This window comes from Homalodisca vitripennis, unplaced genomic scaffold (genome assembly GCF_021130785.1).
Source record: "Homalodisca vitripennis isolate AUS2020 unplaced genomic scaffold, UT_GWSS_2.1 ScUCBcl_2606;HRSCAF=7545, whole genome shotgun sequence".
Lineage (NCBI taxonomy): Eukaryota > Metazoa > Arthropoda > Insecta > Hemiptera > Cicadellidae > Homalodisca > Homalodisca vitripennis.
Window position 1 is genome coordinate 1 of NW_025778741.1, and position 17,500 is coordinate 17,500.

At 31.3% G+C, this 17,500-nt stretch overlaps 1 protein-coding gene across 1 annotated transcript; it reads left to right on the top strand.

The window, feature by feature from the left end:
- The first annotated feature begins 14,951 nt into the window (after nucleotides 1-14,951).
- Nucleotides 14,952-15,888, top strand: LOC124372148 (M-phase-specific PLK1-interacting protein-like). The gene is made up of 2 exons (XM_046830516.1): nucleotides 14,952-15,306; nucleotides 15,611-15,888. Exons 1-2 carry the CDS (start codon nucleotides 14,952-14,954, stop codon nucleotides 15,886-15,888), a joined length of 633 nt encoding a protein of 210 aa, XP_046686472.1.
- The last annotated feature ends 1,612 nt before the right edge of the window (nucleotides 15,889-17,500 follow it).

The window sequence follows — 17,500 nt, forward strand, 5'->3', positions numbered from 1 at the left end:
ACAAACAAAATTAAAGGTTGTGATTCCTGATAAGGGGTGCCACAACGTTTTGGTAAGATTTGTTTTTTTTAACCTAGTTTGAAATTTATGTATTGGGTTTTGTTCTTTACCTGAAGAAGAGATCAGATTGCAGATCTCAAAACGTGTTTTTCTGATTTTTTTTTCCCACTGAACGATGGCAAAGTCCGGAAAAATAATTTTTTCCTTTTTCAAATTTCCTTTCCCCTTTCGTCAAAAAAAACCCTTTCCCAAACAAAGAATTGATTTCGGTACGGCCCCGGAAAACCAGTAAACAAATCAAAGACCTTAAAGAGTTGCATCTTAAGTTAATAAACACATTAATCATTTAACTTTTTTGCATAAATGAAAGGTTTTGAAAACCTTTTGCCTTTTGATTTTAAACTCTAAAAACTCCTTTTCATAGTAGGAAAGCCAGAAAAATTTTGTCTTTGCTTCAAAAATCTTTACTTAAAGAAAGAATCGCATATGATCTTCGTGAAAGATCCCTTTCCCCCAAAAATATTATTGAGTTTTAAAAAAATTTGAATTAAAAACACTGATCGGTACAGAATTCAAAAAACATTCTCAAAAAGCTTTCCAAAAAATAGATGTTAAAAATGTTCTGAAACAGATAAAAAAAAGGGAAAATTTCCCCAAAAACGGGAAAAAAAATTTGGCCCCAAAAAAATTGTGATTTGCCAAAAGTTTGGCCCAAACGTAAAATACAGATGCAAATAAAAAAATGTAATCAACCTCCCCCCTTAAAAAAATCCGGGAAAGAAGCGGAAATATCAGTCTTATCCAAGGGTTTAAACTTTTCTGTGGCACAAAAAATGGGGAAAAGGGCCACTGGTTTTCTTAACGGGAATCAAAGTCGGCTGTTTCAAAATTTTCCTGGGGAAAACAGGGGGACCGGTTTCGTTGTGGGGCCAGTCTTTTACTCAGAAAAATTCCTCCCAAAAAAACCCAAATTTGACAAAGAGGAAAAAAAAGGCCATGTCAACCCTTTGGGGGAAAGACGACACTGTAAAAATTTTTTACCAGCCGATAAAGGAAACCCGCTACTGTTGTACTTGACCCCGGTTTAGCGTATAAAAAAAAGATTACGGAAATTTTAAAATTTACTGGCAAATATAAAATTTTTTAAATAAAGACTGGGACTGTTTTCATTTGAACGCAAAGTAGCAAACACCTTAAGAAAACATAAAAAAATTTTTTTCAGATAAATTTAGATCAAAAATTAACCCCTTTCCCCACCCCAAAACCCCCCATATGTAGGGCCCTTTCCCCAAAATCCACAAACCCCCCACCCCTTTCCCCGGGCCCCATCTTTTAGTTCTCGTGATTCACCTTGCGGGGAATTGTCTAAAGTCCTCTTGGACATTTAACGCCTTGGTGGGAAAAAAACGGGGACTCTTTCATCAAAAATTCCAGGGATTTTGTAGGGGAAAGCCAAAATCCCTAAAGTTGCCCGGGAAAATGACAAACTGGTAAGTTTTGATGTCAAAAGTCTTTTTACAAATGTCCCAGTTCCCGAAACCTCGGAATTTTTAAATAAAGTCTAAAATAAGACCAAACATTAAAGGATAGAACAAACTTCCCTTGCCTGTAATTAGGGAAAATTTTAAAGAACTATTCACTCAATGAAAATTTTTTTTGAGTTAGAGGGTAAAATTTACCTTTCAAGTTTGAAGGGATGGCAATGGGTTCTCTACTGTTCCTATTTTCTCCAATATCTTTATGGAGGAATTTGAGCGAAAAGCTTTGGCTTCAGCTCATTTCAAACCGAAGATTTGGTGGAGGTTTGGGTTGATACCTTTTTTTTTATTTTTTCTCAGGGGAGACAAAAAATTTAAAAAAATTTTTTGAATAACAAAAATTAAAAAAATTTCTCCTTCCATCCGCTCACAATGGAATTGGAAGTCCAAAAAAAGGTTTTCCCTTTTTGGATGTGTGTGTTTTTTAAAAGATAGGGATGCCCTTTAAAAAAAAATGTTTTTCGAAAGATAACCCCCAAAAGGAAAATTTTTAAAAATTTTAACCCCCAAAACCCTAAAAAAACTGTAAAAAAGGGGGGTTTTAGCCTACTGTTTTTTTGATAGAGCAAAGAACTTTTGCTCAAAATTAAAAAATGGACAAAAAAAAAAAATTTTAAGAAAATTGAATCGGACTCAGAAGCAATGGATACCTAATTTAAAATTTAAAAAATAAGTGCAAAAAGAACCAGAAGTATCATTCCGGGGGCAGAAAAAAAAGAATTGTGATAAATTTGGGGGTTTATGTCAACCCCCTTTTTTGCCGGGACTATCGGGGGGGAAAAAAAATTAAAGAGTGGGGGGTTTGAAATTTTAAAAACCAAAAAACCCCTTTTTAAAAAAACACAAAACTCTTAGAAAAAAATCTCGAAAAAAAAAAAACCCCAAAAAGGGGCCCCCAGGTTTCCCAAAAAAAAGGGTTTTTTAGTACAAAAAGGTATTTGCAATGGGGAAAAATTTCTTTTGGGGGGAAACCCAAAAAAAGGGCCACTAAACGTAAGGATTAAAAGAGCACAAAAAAAAAAAACGAGAAAGGGTCTAAAAAGGGGAAAAATCAAAAAAATTGGGGCACCATTTTTTTGGGCAAAAGGGGCCTTTTGTATTTAAATTTGGGGTGAACCCAAAAAAAATTTTCATGGGGAAACCCCTTTTTTTTTTAAAAAAGGAAAAATTAAATTTTAGGCAACTTAATTACATTGGCAACCAAAACCCAAACCAGTAAACCCCTCAGTCGAGATTGGGCCCCCCTTTTTTGGTTTTTCCAATTCTAAAAAAATGAACTAAAGGGGGAAAACCCCAAAAATACAAAACGGTTTTAAAATATTTGCAAAAAAACCAAAAAGCGGGAATTTTCAATATGGTTTTAAGAATTTTATCTCGCAAAGAAAATAAAAAACCCAAAGGCCCATCCGCCTTTTCCCCTTTTTTTTTTCCGCCTCTTGATTTAGCCGCCGTGACGTTTTCCCTTTTTGGGTAGCCCCTTGGTCAGTCGTAGGTGGTTATTAGAGGGGGTTTTTTGGGAAAACGTATTTTTGACCTGTTTTCCCCTAGTTTATTTTTAAATTTTATTAGTGTTTTGTTTTGTTTTTTTTAAGTGCATGTTTTTTGGGGGTTTTTGAAGTTGACAAAAACATGTAGGTTTTTGTTTTTCCCGCCCAAAGGGCGTCCCCCAAACGTTTTTGGAAAAATTTTTTTTTTTTTTTAACCTTGTTTGTAATAATGTATTAGGTTAGTTCTTTCCCCCAAGAAGAAAAACAGATTGCAGATCTCAAACGTAGTGTTATGATTTTTGTTTCACTAAAACCCAGGGGGGAAAATTTTCCGGGGGAAAAATCCTTTTTCCCCTTCAAAAACCCCTTCCATCAAAAAAAATAACCTTCAAAAAAGGAAGGGGGAAAATGCATTAAAAGAATTTTTTTTGAAAAAGGGGGGGGGTAACCCAGCTTGAACACCATACACGGTGTTTTTTTTTAAATTTTTTTTTTTTCTAAAACAAAAAAAAAAGGACAATAATAAAAAATTTTAAAAATTTTTTGGGAAAATTTGGGGGCGTAAAAAAATTTTTTTTTCCAAAAATTTTAAAAAAAATTTTAAAAATTAAAAATTTGGGGGGGAAAAAATGGTCTCGAAGGGGGGGTTTTTAAATTTTAAATTTAAAAATTGATAAATAATTTTAAGAAAATAGAAAAAATAAAAAATCTTTTTTTTTTAAACACCCTCATAAAAATTTTTAAAAATTAAATAAAAAAATTTTTCCTCTTTTTGATTTTCTTTTTTAAAACGCCCCACTAAAACATAGCGGTTCATAAAGGTTTTTACAAAAAATTTTAGTTTTTTATTAAGTTTTTTTTCTTTTGTTTAAAAAATTTAAAAAAAAGTAGAAAGCCCAAATTTTTAAATGTTAAAATTTTTTAAAAATATCCCCACCAGCACGAAAAAAGGTTTTTTTTTTTTTTTAAAAAATTCCCCCTTAGTATTTGAAAAATCCCCCTGGGGGGAAAAAAAATCGTGTTTTTAATTTTTTTTCCCAAAAAGGAAATTTTAAATTTTTTTAAAGGGGTACAAAAATCCCCCCAAAATATTTTAGTAATAAATGCCCTTTTTTTTTGTTCATTGTGCTTTTAGATGTAAAAATAAATGTTGGATTTTTTTAAAATTCCCCCACTATTTTTTTCCCCCCTATTTTTTTACATAGGCGTTTACGTGAAATCGCGTTTTCATAATAAACTGTTTAAAAAATTTTTCTTAAAAAAAAAATGTTTGAAAAACACCCTTTTTAAATTTGGTTTTTGTTTAATAAAAAAAAGTAATTTATAGATTGGATTTCTTTTGTAACTAGATTAGTTACCTTAAAAACCTTTTTTAAAATACCCCCTTATCTGTTGCTTTCCCCCCCAAAATTTTAAGATATGTTACTCTTTTAAAAAAAACTTCACTTTTTAAAAATTGCTTGGTAAAAAAATTTTTATTAAAAGGGTTAAATGTTTAAAAAAAACCCCAAAAATTTTAGGTTTTTAAACAGTTTTTTTCCCGGGGGATAGCTTACATTTTTAAAAATTTTTAAAAATTTATTTTCGTGTCTCATTACTTTGAGGTTTTACTTTTTTTAAAAAAGGGGCACGATGATTTTATTTTTTTAAAAGGGAAATTTTTTTTTCTATTGTATGATGTTAAATCGGGGGAAAAATTTTTTATCTCACAATGAGAGTTTTTTCCCTATTGAGAAAAATCGCCTATGAAATATTTTTGGGGGAAAATTTTGCTCAAAAGCTAAATAAAAAGGGTATTAAAATTTTTAAAAATTTAAAAAAATTTGGGGTTTTTTTAAATTATGTCATTGGGGGGCTTTTATAAAAAAAACATATTTCGTTTTGACTTTTTTTTAATTTTTATCAAAATACGACTTTTTTTTTTTTAAAAATTTACTGAAATAAAAAAATTTGGGGGAAAACCCCCGCTTTGGGGGATATGACAAAAAAGGAAAAAAATACTTATTTTTAAATTTTTAAAATTTTTAAAATAGGGGGAAAAAAGTTTTAAAATGAAAAAAAAATGTCATGAAAAAAATTGGGGAATATTTTAAAAAAAAAATGCGCATGTTTTTTTGTACCAAAAAAAATTTTGGGGAAATATCAAATTTAGTCAAATCTGTCCAAAAAAGTTTAACGGGAATTTTAAAAACCTTAAAAAAAGTTTGCTTTTTATAATATAAAGCTAAATACGATTATTGCCCAATTTTTTGTTATGTTATTTGTAAAATATTTTTTGAAATTTAAATCTAAATATTATAGAAAAAATTTAAAAATAGTAAAAAAAAGTTATGACGAATGTGTCCTGAATTTTGTGTTTTTAACCCCAAAAATAATTTTGCAGAAAAAATTTTTTATAACTTAAAATCTAGGGAAAATTTTTTTCATTAAAAATGTTTAATAACTATGTTTTATTCACACGTTTGCCCCCTTTAAAAAGGGTTTTTTAATTTTTCTAATCAGTTTAAAAAAAACGTTCTAAATTTGTTTTAAAATAGTAGTCGGGCCCCTCAGCGTTTTAAAAAGGGGAAGATGAGACGTAAGAAAATTTTAAAAAATTTAAAAATTATTCTAAAAACCTTTTTAAAAAAAACAGCATTTATTTTAAAATTTTAAATTTTTTTTAAAAAATTCAAAAGGGGGTAAAAAAAACCTCAATTTTCAAACTTTGTTCAATTCACATTAAGCCCCGGGAAAAACCCCCTGGGGGGAAAACGGCGGGGCCCCGCTAGAAAACAGGCCCCGGTCAGGTTTTCTTGGTTTATTTACTTTCATTCTTTTTTAAATTTTTAATTTTTTTTAAAACCCCTTTTAAAACGTTCCCTTTTAAAAACGTTTTTTGGGGCCTTTTTTTTAAAAAAAATTAATCAAAAGGCTCAAAACACTAAAAATGTTCATGGGTTTTTTCTAACAGTAATAAAAATTTAAAAATTTTAGTTAAAAAAATTTTTATTTTTTTTTTGTGTGGTAAAAGCCCCAAATTTTGGGGGTTTTTTTTGTTGTTTTAATTCTCTCAGTACCCAAAGAGTTAAAAGGGGGAATCATTTTTTCAATATTTCATAGCAGACCCCCCCTCACCCAAAAAATTTTGAAAAATTTTAAAAATTTTTTTTTTTTTAAAAATTTTATTTTTTGTTTTGAGAAAAATTTTTTTTTAAATTTATTTTTTTGTTATGTTGTTTTTGGAATTTTTGTAAAATTTTTTTAGAAAGAAAAAATATTTTTTTTAATTAAGTGAAATTATTTTTTTTTTAAAATTTAAAATATAAAAACAAAAAATTTTTTTTTTAAATTGTAAAAATTTAAAAAAATTTAAAAATTTATTTAAAAAAAAAATTTAAAAACAAAAAAATGCCCCAGAAGTTTCAAGTCATTCTTTTTTTAAAAGAAATTCACCCCAAAAATCTCTTTTCCCCAAAAGTACAAGAGGAACCCCAAAGGGTCTATTGAAATTATAGAGTGTTAAAAAAAGTCTGATTAATGTTCTATTTTACATTTAAATTTGAATTTTCCCTTTTAAAAAATTAATAATTTAAATTTTTTGCTTTATGATTAAAAAAAAAACATATCTTTTTTGGGGAAAAAAAGGGGTTTGAAAAAAAAATCGAGGGGGCCCCCCTGCTGGATTTGAACCATTGGGGAAAAAACCCCGTTTCAACATCTTCAAAAAAACCAATAAACCCCCTTTTAAAAAAGCACAGTGCATCTTTACATTGTCAGAGGAAATTTTTTTTTTTTTAAAATTAAATTTTTTTAAAAAAAAACAATTTTTCGTTTTTAAAATTTTTTCCTGTTATTACAATTACCCAAAAAATACAGTTTACGCTTTTTTTAAAAATTTTGGAAGTTTGTTGCTTTGAATTTTAGTAACGCCCCAAAAAGCGAATGTTCTTTAGTTTTCAAAAAAAAATTTTTTAAAAATTAAAAAAAATAGATCGGGGGAAATTTTTTATTATTAAGAGAAATTTTTTTTAAAAAATTTGGGTGGGGGTTTTTAGTGCGGGGTTTCCCCCAATTTGCTTATTATTGTACCCCCAAAACCTGGTTTTTCACTAGACAAATTTACCATAAAAATAACCCCAATAAAATTTTTTATGCCATTTTGTTGTGGATTTTAAAAAATAGGAGAAAAAAAAAGGGGGGGAAATTTTAAAGAATTTTCATTTTTTTTTGCTTAGTAAAATTAAAAAAAAATTTAAAAAGTAAATTTTAAAATTTTCAATCAATGTCACCCAACCTTCATGTGCAGTCCGGGGTACCCCCCAAAATTTTAATATTGTTGATTTTTAAATAGCTTTTATTTAGGGTGTATTTTTTTTAAATTTTTTTAAATTTTGTGAAAATTTAAAAAAAATGTATCTCAGAAAAAAAAATTTGTTAAAGGGGGTTTTTGATTCCTTTTCTATTAGGGGAAAATTAAAACGTTTTTATTAAAACCCCACACTTTTTTTAAAAATTTTAAATGATTTATTGGGGATAGTTTAGCAAATACTTTGTATATTTCCACACTAAAAACCCCCGAAAGGGGGAAAATCTTAAAAATTTTCCCCCTTTTTTTTCCATATCCGTTAGTATTCAGTGCCCCCAAAAAGTGCCCCCTTAAAATTTAACTAGGGTTTAAAAAATTTGTTTTTTTTTTTAAAAATTATACAACAAAAAATTTCCTTGATTTTCGATTCTCTATTTTTTTGATTTCCCCAAAAAGTGGGGGCCCGGGGAAAAAAACTTTCCATTTTTTTTTTTAAAAAATGTTTTTTTTAAAACCCAGCCTCGGGGGAAGTAAAAAATTGGTATGAGATTTTAAGAATAAAAAGGGGGTTTTTGTTATTTTGTGTAGCACGTTTATTTATAGAAGCCGTCCCAAAAAACGGGAAAGTTAGTTTTTTTTTAGGGCGGGGGTTTTTTTCTTGTATGAATTTTCCCACGGGGGGGGGGAGTTTTTAACGGGTTTGTCCCCCCCCAGTAATAATACTATCTACATTTCACACTAAAAAATTTAAAAATTTTTAAAGGGTTTTTCCGATTTTTTTTTCGGTTTTAAAAAAAAACACCCTTCCCCTTTCTTTGTTCTTGATAATGAGGATAAAAATTTGTTTACAGTCAGTTAGGGTTATCGAAGACCAAAAAATCGGGAAGATAAAAATTGCATTTCGGGGTATCGTAGGTTGGGCCCCTTTTTTGTTTTCTTTAAAAACCTTTTTAAATGTCATATTTACTTCGAAATTTTAAAATTTTTTTCTAAAATCTGTTTCTTTGGGGGGTAAACCATGGAGTTTTTTTTTTTTTGTCCCCCTTTAGGGGTTTTTTGGGTGGGTATTAGCGAAAATTTTTAAAAAAGTATTTTTTAGTTTAATGAGGGGTTTGGGGAAATCCCCAGGCTAAAGTAAATTTTGGGAGAGTATTTTAAAAAAATTTTAAAAAGGGTTTTTTTAAAAATTTTTATATTTTACAAAAAAAATTTTTGGAAATTGGGGTTTTGAAAAATTTAAGGGAAAATTTAAAAGGGAAAAATACAGCCAGGCGGGAAAAACCCAAAACAAAGAAACTTTTACATTCCCCCCAAAAAGGCAAAAAAAAATTAAACCCTTTTTTTTGGGGGGGGGAAAAACCCCAAATTTTTTTTTTTTCCCAAAAAAAAGGGGGGGGGTATTTTTTTTTCCAAGGGGGGGGGGAAGGGGGGTTGGGAAAGGGGAAAGGGGGGGGGGAAAAGGGGGGGGTTTGTTTTTCCAAAAAAACGCTTATTACCCCATGTAAAAAAATTTTGGTTTTTAAACCCGCTACTTAAAATAAAAAGTTGAAATTTTTTTTACAAAAAAACGTAATTTTTAAAAAAATTTTCCAAAAGTAATACTTTGCGGGGCTAATTCATGAAAAATTTTTAAAGATTACGTAATGGGGCGTGTTTATTTGTTTTTGGGTTTTTTCAGTTTAAAAAAAAATTTTTTTAAAAAATTTTTTTTTAATTGTGGTTCCCCAAAATGAATTAAAATAATGTACAATGTACAATTTGTAAAAAAGAATGTTTCTTTGTTGTTTTTTGGGGGATTTTGCAATGTTAACTAAAAATTTTTAATTTTTATTCGGAGGACCCCAAAATTTTTTTTTTTACGTTTTTTTTTTTTTTACTGATAAAGGGTTAAAAATTTAAAAAAAATGTAATTTTTGGGGCAAAAAATTTTTAAATTTTCCTCTTTCACTAATGTTTCAAATAATTTATTGTTTTTTTAATGACTTATAAATGTATTAAATTTTTTGTTTCCAAAAAATAACTGTAGAAATGCGGAAAAAATTCATGTAATGTATATTTTTAAAAAATTAGATACATCAGAAAAAAAACTTGGAGAAACCCCTTTTTTGGGGGTTTTTTATTTGCAGTTTTTACTGTAAAAAAACATGACAAAAAAACTTTTTGTCTCTGTATTGAAAAAAAAAACGTAATATTTAATATTTAAAAAAAATAAAAACCCCCTAGTAATAAAAATATTCCCTTCAATGTTATGTTGGGGTTTGGGAAAAATTTTGATAACAAAAAAAAAGGGTTTTAAAACCCCCCGCCGTAGACATGACGTAAAAAACCTGTTTTTGGCAAAGGGAAAAGAAAATTTTTAAAAATTTAAAAAAAAAAAAAAAAAAACAGGTGATTAGAAAAATTTAAAATTGTTTTTTAATTATTTTTTTTTAAAAATTTTTTTGGAAAAAAAAAAATGTCAGGAAACTTCATTTTTTTTCAAAAAAATTTTCTTGGGGGTGTGTATTAAAATTTTTTTTAATTTTTATTAAGATTTTTTTTAAAAAAGCGGGAAACCAGGAACAAATGCGATGGCCAAAGGTTTGAAAGGACCATTTTTTTTTTTTAAATTTTAAATTTTTTAAAAGTCCTGAACCACGAAAAAGGGAGGAAATTTTCAACATATGAAACGAAAAAAAAGATCAATTTTTTGGGTTTTTTTGGAACCAAAATTTTTACTTTTATTTTTTAATAAAAAAAGTTTTTAAAACTTTATTTTCAAAAAAATTTTTTTTAAAAACCGGGTTTTTACGGTTAAAAGGGGGAAAATTGTTAAAAATTTAGGTTAAAAGGGTTTAATCAATTTTTGAACAAATCCATTTTTTCAAATTAATTTTATTTAAAAATAAAATTTTTTAAGAGAAGAGAGAGAGGGGGAAGAAAAAGGGGGAAAAAAGGGGGCCAAAGGGGGGAGAGGAGAGAGAGAGAGAGTGAAAGTGAGAGTGAGGAGGAGGGGGGGGGAGAGGAGAGAGGGGGGGGGGGGAAGGGGGGAGGGGGGAAGGGGAGAGGGAGAGGTGAAAGAGGGAGGAAAAGGGGGAAAGGGGGGAAAAAAGGAGAGAGAGTGAGGAGGGGGGAAAGGGGGAAAAAGGAGAGCAGCTCTGTTTTAGCTATCATGTATGTATTTTTACTTTCAATTAGTTATTACTTATCTGTTGATGCAGCCGTTACCACACAGAGGTTACGCATATGTGGGAGATAATTTTTTTTTTTTTGTGTATAGGGTTTTGGGGTCTGGGGTTCTTCCCCGAAATAAAATTTAAATCTTTTAAATTTTTTAAAAAAATTTACAAACAGGAAATTTTTTTGATTGGGGCCCAATTTTTTTTTCAAAAAAAAACTTTTTAAAACCCCTAGTATGTTTTGTAGACAAAAAAAAAAAAAAACTCTAAAATTTGGGGGTTTTTTTTTTTTTAGTACTCTTAAAAATGCAGAAAATTAATTTAGTTAACATTGTCTTTATTTAAAAAGTTAAAAAATTTTTTAGATCCCGGGGTTTTTTAAAAATTTACTAACACATTATAGATTTTCTATAAAGGGGGAAATTTTTTACTTAAATATGTTTGAGGACATTATTTATTGCATCTTTTTTGCCAAAATTTTTTAAATAGGGTAAACATTTGAAATTAAAATTTAAAAATTTTTTGGGGTTTTTGCTACCTTTAATTAGGATTAAAAAATTTTTTTAAAGTATTTTTTTTTATATAAAAATTTTTTTTAAACCCCTTTTTCCCCCAAAAGGAAAAACATTCCCGTTAAAGGTTTTAAATTTTTTTTTTTAGAAATTTTAAAAAATTACTTTATTCCTTTACCTTTTTAAAAAAATTTTTTTTATTAAAATAAATTTTTAATTATTTTTTTTTTTTCACCCAAAAATAAATTGATTTAAAAAAAATAGCGGAAAAATATATTTTTTTAAAGTAGGACATTTTGGGGAAGGGGAAAAATTTTGTTTATTTTATTCGATTCGAAAAATTTTAAAATTTTTTACTATGTATAATTGAAAATTTTTTCCCCCCTTAAAAAAATTAAAAATTTTTTAAACCCAATGGGCAAATAATAATTAAAATTAAAAAAATTGTGACAACGTGGGTGCAACCCCCAAAATTATAATTATTCTCTTAAAAAAAATTGGTTTTAAAAAAAAGTTATTTTATTTTTTAAATTTTCTCGTAAAATTTTGGAAAAAAATTTTTTTTGGCCCACTTTATAAAAAAATTTTTTTTTTTTGAAATATCAGTAAAAATAATTTAAACTGGGGAATTTTGGGGGAAATTTTTTTCTTTTTGTTTTTGGGGGGGCCGGTTTGGAAAAAAGATTTAATGAAAAAAAATTTTTTTGTTCAAATATCGCTTAATATGTTTTTTACTTCCGTGTAGCTCTTTCAAAATTTTTACCCCCCCTCAAAAAATAGTTTTGGCTTACCACAGTTTTTAAATTTTTTGGGGGGGAAAAATTACCCCCTTTTTTGAAATTCAAGGGGGTTGTTTACTTTTTTTAAAAAAATGGCCCCTAGACTAGAAAATAAAAAAAACAAAATCTTGTTTTATTATTTTAAATTTATAAAAAAACGGGACTTGCTTGGGAATAAAATTTTTTACAACTTTATTTAAAGGTTTTTGGGGGGTTTTTCCAGCAGAAGTACTTTTTAAAATTTTAATTATATCCTTTTAAACAAGAAATAAAAAGGGCCAAAAAATTTAAAGTTTTGTATTGTTCATTTTTATATTTTTAAAGTCACTCTAAACCCCCCAAAGCATTCGGAGAACAAACCCAAAAAGGAAACCCAAAAGATGTGAGGCTAAAAGAGATGACAAGGACTAGGACCTTAAGTGAGTTTTTTTTTTTGTTTATAAAAACATTGTTTTTGCTTGCTATCTCTTGGGCCCCAAAAAGGGAAAGGGAGTTTAACCCTTTTTTTATAAAAAAATTTAAACCCAAAAAAAATTACTAAAAAATGTGCATGCGTAAGTGTTTGGGGAAAAAAATTTTAAAAATTGAATTTTAAAAAAGAAGGTTTTAAAAAAAAACAGAAATTTAAAAATTTTTTTGATTTTTTTAGGGGGCCCTTTTTTATTTTGCATAAAGGGTGTTTTCTATACAAAATTAACCCCAAAAGGGGGGGTTTTTTGTTTAAAAATTTTTTTTTTTGGGTTTTTCTTAAATCTATGTTTTTTTTTTCCCAAAACGTAAACGTTTTTATTGGTTTAAATTTTTTTTCCCCCGAATATTTTGAAATGACTTTAAAAGAATTTTGGATTATTTAAACCCCCGTTGAAGTGAAAGTAAAATTTTTTTGGGGAAAAACCCCCTTTTTTATTTTTTAAAATCCCCCGCTTTCCCGATATTTGTAGTGTGCTATATATACAGTGATTTTAAAGTTTATATATTAACTGACACATTTAAAACCCCCTAAGAAAGGGGGTTTTTTTAGATGCTTACATGTTCATTCATACATTCAAAAATTTTTAACAGTTTAGCAAACAAACAATAATTTATCAAATTTTTTTTGTTATCTTAAAATACAAGAAAAAAAGTCCGTCGAACCAAGTATTACATTTTTGGGGGAATTTTTTTTACTAGCAAAAATTTAAAATTTTAAATAACTTTTCGCTTTTTTAAAAAAAATTTTTTAATTTTTCCGTTTAATGGTGGGGGATTTTGCTTATTATACCCCAAAATTTAATTAATTCAATTGTTAAACGAAAAAGGGGTTTTCTTGAAATATTGGGCACATGCTAAAGGGGAAAAAATTTTCCAAAAAAAGTGCTTTGTAGCCCCTTAAACCGTAGATGGGGAAAATTTTGTCTCAGCTTATGATTCACGGGCCTGAGTTCGAATGCTTTTTTTTTTCTTTTGCAAAATAATCTCAAAATAGTCGAAAGTTAATGATTGTAAAAAAAAATTTTTTTTTTTCTTTGTTTAAGGTTTTCCTTTTTAAATTTTTAAAAAAAAAAATCAGTAAAAACCCAGAATTCACTCAGAAAAATTAAAATTTTTTTTTTTGAATGCAAAACTTTTTTCAGTTTAGGAAAATTAACGGTTAATTCTTGAATTTTTAATTTTTAAAGTTCAAAATTTGGGGTTTACAAAATAGATTTAAGATGAGTTACTTTTAAAGTGAAAAGGGTTTTTTTCATTGTGTTGGTGCTATTTTTTTATTGTTTCACACAGGGGAAATCAATAAATGTATTGAATATGTACGTTACGGGCATTAAAAAAAGGGGTGCTATTTCAAAAAAAAAACTGAAAGCGAGGGGAAAATCTTTTTTGTTTTTTATATTTAGATAGGATAACAATTTTAAAATTTTTTACCCCAAAAAACCCCCTTTTTTTTAAATTGTCCCTGATTCTGTGGTGCAAGGTAATTCGATTGGGGTTTTTTTTTCTGCGGGGGGGTGACCCCCTTTGGGAAAAATTTTTAAAAAAAAAGGAAAAAAGGGTTTTTCCCGCCTAGAAAAAAAAGGGGGGGGCCCGGGCCCCACCCGCTTTCAATGTAGGGCTTTTTCTTAGTTCCCCTAAATCCTCCGTTTTTAACCCCCAACAGGGGGGCAACCTCTTCCCCTAAAATTTTTTCCCATCCAAAAATTTCCCCCCCCCTCCAAAAAAAAAACCCCAAGGTCCCCTTTTTTGCAGGTCCTAGGTTTAAATTTTTCCCCCCCCTTTTTTTTATAAAGAAAGAAATAAAAAAACCCCCTTTAATTTTTTCGGTAAATGTGGTTTTTAAAAATAAAAAATTTTTATTCTAAAAAGTTTTATTTCCTTATCCCAAATACTTTTAAAAAAACTTATGATCTAAATTTTAAAAAGTTCTTAATTAAAAAAAACCCCCCTTTTTTTCATTAAAAAAAAAAAAAAATTTAAAAAAAGGTTCATACTTTTTTGATTTTTCAAGTTTTTAAAGGGTTTCTAAGAGAACTATTAACTTTAATGTGTCTGAGGGGCAAGTCAAGAAAGGGGTTTTTTAACCCCCTTTTATGTCAGTTCCTTCCTTGAACTGCCCCCTGGTGAAGGTACTTCAACCAAATTATTACAGTAAAAAATAACCCTAATTTGTTTTTGCAAGGGGGGGTTTTTGATGGTTACTTTAAAATTTTTTTTCAAATTCTAAGTGGGGTTTTAAAAAACCCAAACCCCCTTTTTTTTAACCCCCCAAGCGGGTTTTAAAAAACACAGCCCAAAAAAAAATTAAAAAGTCGCTTTGTGATTTTTTAAAAAAATTTAACCAAATTTTAAAAAGGGGGTTTTAAAATTTAATTTAAAAATTTTAAAAAAATTTTTTTATTTTTTTTTTTGCTTTTTATGTGCAAGTAGAAAAAAAATTGTTTTAAAAAAAGGTTTTAAAAACCCCCCTTTTTTACTCTAAGTTCAGGGGAAAAAAACAGTCTACAAATATTTTCTAAAAACCTCCAAATGTCAAGTCAAAGGGGGAAATCCCGGGGGTGATGTGGGGGGGTGGACCCCCCATCTTTCAAGGCCTTGCCGGTGAGGCTTTTGCCTTTTGTTTTTGAGGGTCAAAGCCCGTAGCTTTTTTTAAGGTCAGTGGGGTGAAAATGTCTTTTGGGGCAGTCGAATTTGGGAGTGGGTTTTCATCAGTCGTCCATGGGAAGAACCAAAGGGGTTGGGGGGGGCCTCTGGGGGGGGAAACAAAAAGATTTTGTTTCCCCCGGGGGAGGGCCCCTGCAGTTTTCATGGCTCGTGAAAGGGGGCCCTTTAACGAAGTTTCCCGATGGTGGGGGAAGTTGGCAAAGCCCTAAATACGGTGTTCCTCACGAACCAGGGAAAACCCCGTGGCCCCCCGGGGAAACACACGTCTGGGACAGCGGCAACGCCTCCGGGGGTCTTGCAGGTGGGGTTTGGGGACCATTGGGGGCCCCCGGGGAAAATGTGAGAAACCCCGGTGTATCAGAGCCGTTTTTTGGGGCAGGCCCCTTTGTCCTGGTCGGTTGCTTCGTGGGTTGGCATTTGGGCCCAAAAGCTCCCCAAAACTTTCCTCGCTTGGCCACAGACCCCCTTGGGGCGTGAGGTTTTTAAGTTCGGTTTGGAGTCCGGGAAAATTGGGGCTGAGTCTTCCACGGTATGTGGGGCGCCTTTTTAGTGAAGGTGACGGCCGTCCTTTTTTTCCTTTTTTCCCTTTTAAAGTTTAGGGTTTTTAAAATTTTTTCAACGTTGCCCTTTTATCCTCCACTTGGTTTTCCCCCGGGGGGGCCCGTAGGTTGAAATTTTCCGTTTTGGGTTTTAAAAACCCCCGCCATCCTCAGGTTGGCAGAAGGGGGGCCCTGGGAGCGCATCGTCCGCTTTTCCCGGGAGAGTGCCCCCCTCGGACCCCCCCGGGGAAAATTTGTTTGTGTACCACAGGAAAAAGGATGGGGCCCCAGGACTGACCCCCGGGGCCCCCACCAGATGTCACTGGGGAGTAGAAAAAAGGTTGGGAGCGGGCAACGCTGAGGGAAAAAAGGGGGCCGGAGGGGGTGGAGTTAGGTGCGGAAAACACCCCGGAAAAAAACTGCCGGGCCCAAAAGGGAAAAGAGCAGCTTGAAGAACATTTTCCCCCGTGCCCCCCCCTTGTCAAAGGGGGTTTTTTCTCACGTCCATCAGGCCCCAAGTGGGGGGGGGTTTCCCCTTTTCCCCCGCCCCCGGGGATGTTGTTCCGGACTCTGGGGGAAACTGAAGGGGGGGGGAGGGGGCCCCGGGGGGGAAAAACCGGGGAAATTTTTCTGCCCTTTTATAGCGTAAAAAACTCCTCAGGGAATCTCCCAAGACGATTTCCCCCGGGTTTTTGGGAGCACAGGCAGGAGGGAAAATGGGCCCCGGGGTTTTTTCCCCGGGAAGAAAAGGGGCCTTTTCCGGTCTTGGGGGGTTTTTGACCCCTTTGGGGACCCTTTTTAAAGGTTTTGGGGGGGGGAAGTAAAACCGGGCAAAGGGGGAGGGGAATTGGAAAAATGAAAAGGGGTTCGTGGCGATCCCCAAAGGGCCCCGGGAGGTTTTCAATCCCGGGGGTTTTTAAGGAGCCCGGGCAGGGGCCTTTTCGGGCGAAGGCGGCGAATGTGATCTTGCACTTCAAAAAATAGTCACAGTGGGGGGGGAAAAATTTTTTTTGTCAGGTTGGTATTCTCCAGGAAGGGGTTTTCAATCATTTTTGCACGTGTCCTTATCGGGACATCCCCCCTTTTGGGGGAAAAAGGATTGGTTTCCATGGTGTCGGCGAAGGCCTTTTTTCCCATCTCCAGGGGAGTTTGACCCCAAATTTTTCCCCCCGGGGCAAAGAAGTGGTCGGTTTGTTTTTTTTCTCCCCCCCAAGTGCCCTGGAGATTTTCCAGATTTCCGCCCCACACCAAAACCCCCCCGCTTTTATTTTCCACAAAAAAATCCCCCCCCAGCCGCTCTGTGTTCAGCCAGGAGACGAGAGCACTTTTGGGCCTTTGGGGGGTTTAAGGTCTGTTGGCGCCTCCCCAAAAAACAAGTCAAGTCACTTTTTTACTGTGGGGGGGTAAATCCCCTACCCGGGTTTTTTTTTATTTTATGAAAAAAATAAAGAAAATTTTTTAAGAGAATTATTTCCCCCAAAGTGTCTGAGAGGACATTTTTTTAGGCCCCTTTTTTTTTTTCTTTAAATATTGAAAAAAAATTTTAATTTTTTTTAATGGTAGTGGGCAAGATTAAAATTCATAAAACCCCTTTTTTTTTGGGGGAATTTTTTTTTTAAAATCAATCATTTCTAAAAACTGTTTTTTTTTCAGATTTGAGTAGAATTTTTTGGGTTTTTATTTTTTTTTTAAATTTTTTTTGTTCCTGGGATTACCCCCCCGAGCTCTCTTCCCTTTTTCAAGAGGGGAGAATTATCCCCAAAAAAAAATGATACAGGGTTTTTACAAAAATTTTTAGTTTTTATTGTCCCTTTTTTAAAAAAAAATTTTAAGGGTTTTTTTAAAATTAAAAAAACTTGAAGGGGAAAAAATTTAAATTTTTTTATGTAAAAAATAATGCCAGGTTCTTGTTAAAAAAACAATTTTAATAAAAAAACCTTGTTGTAGAAGAAAAATTTAAAAAAAAAAGTATAGCAAAAAAAAAAACCCCCCCTTAATTTTCCATAGTGTTGTAATAGGAAAAAGAGCTTAAAAATTTTAAAAATTTAAAATTTTTTTTGTATT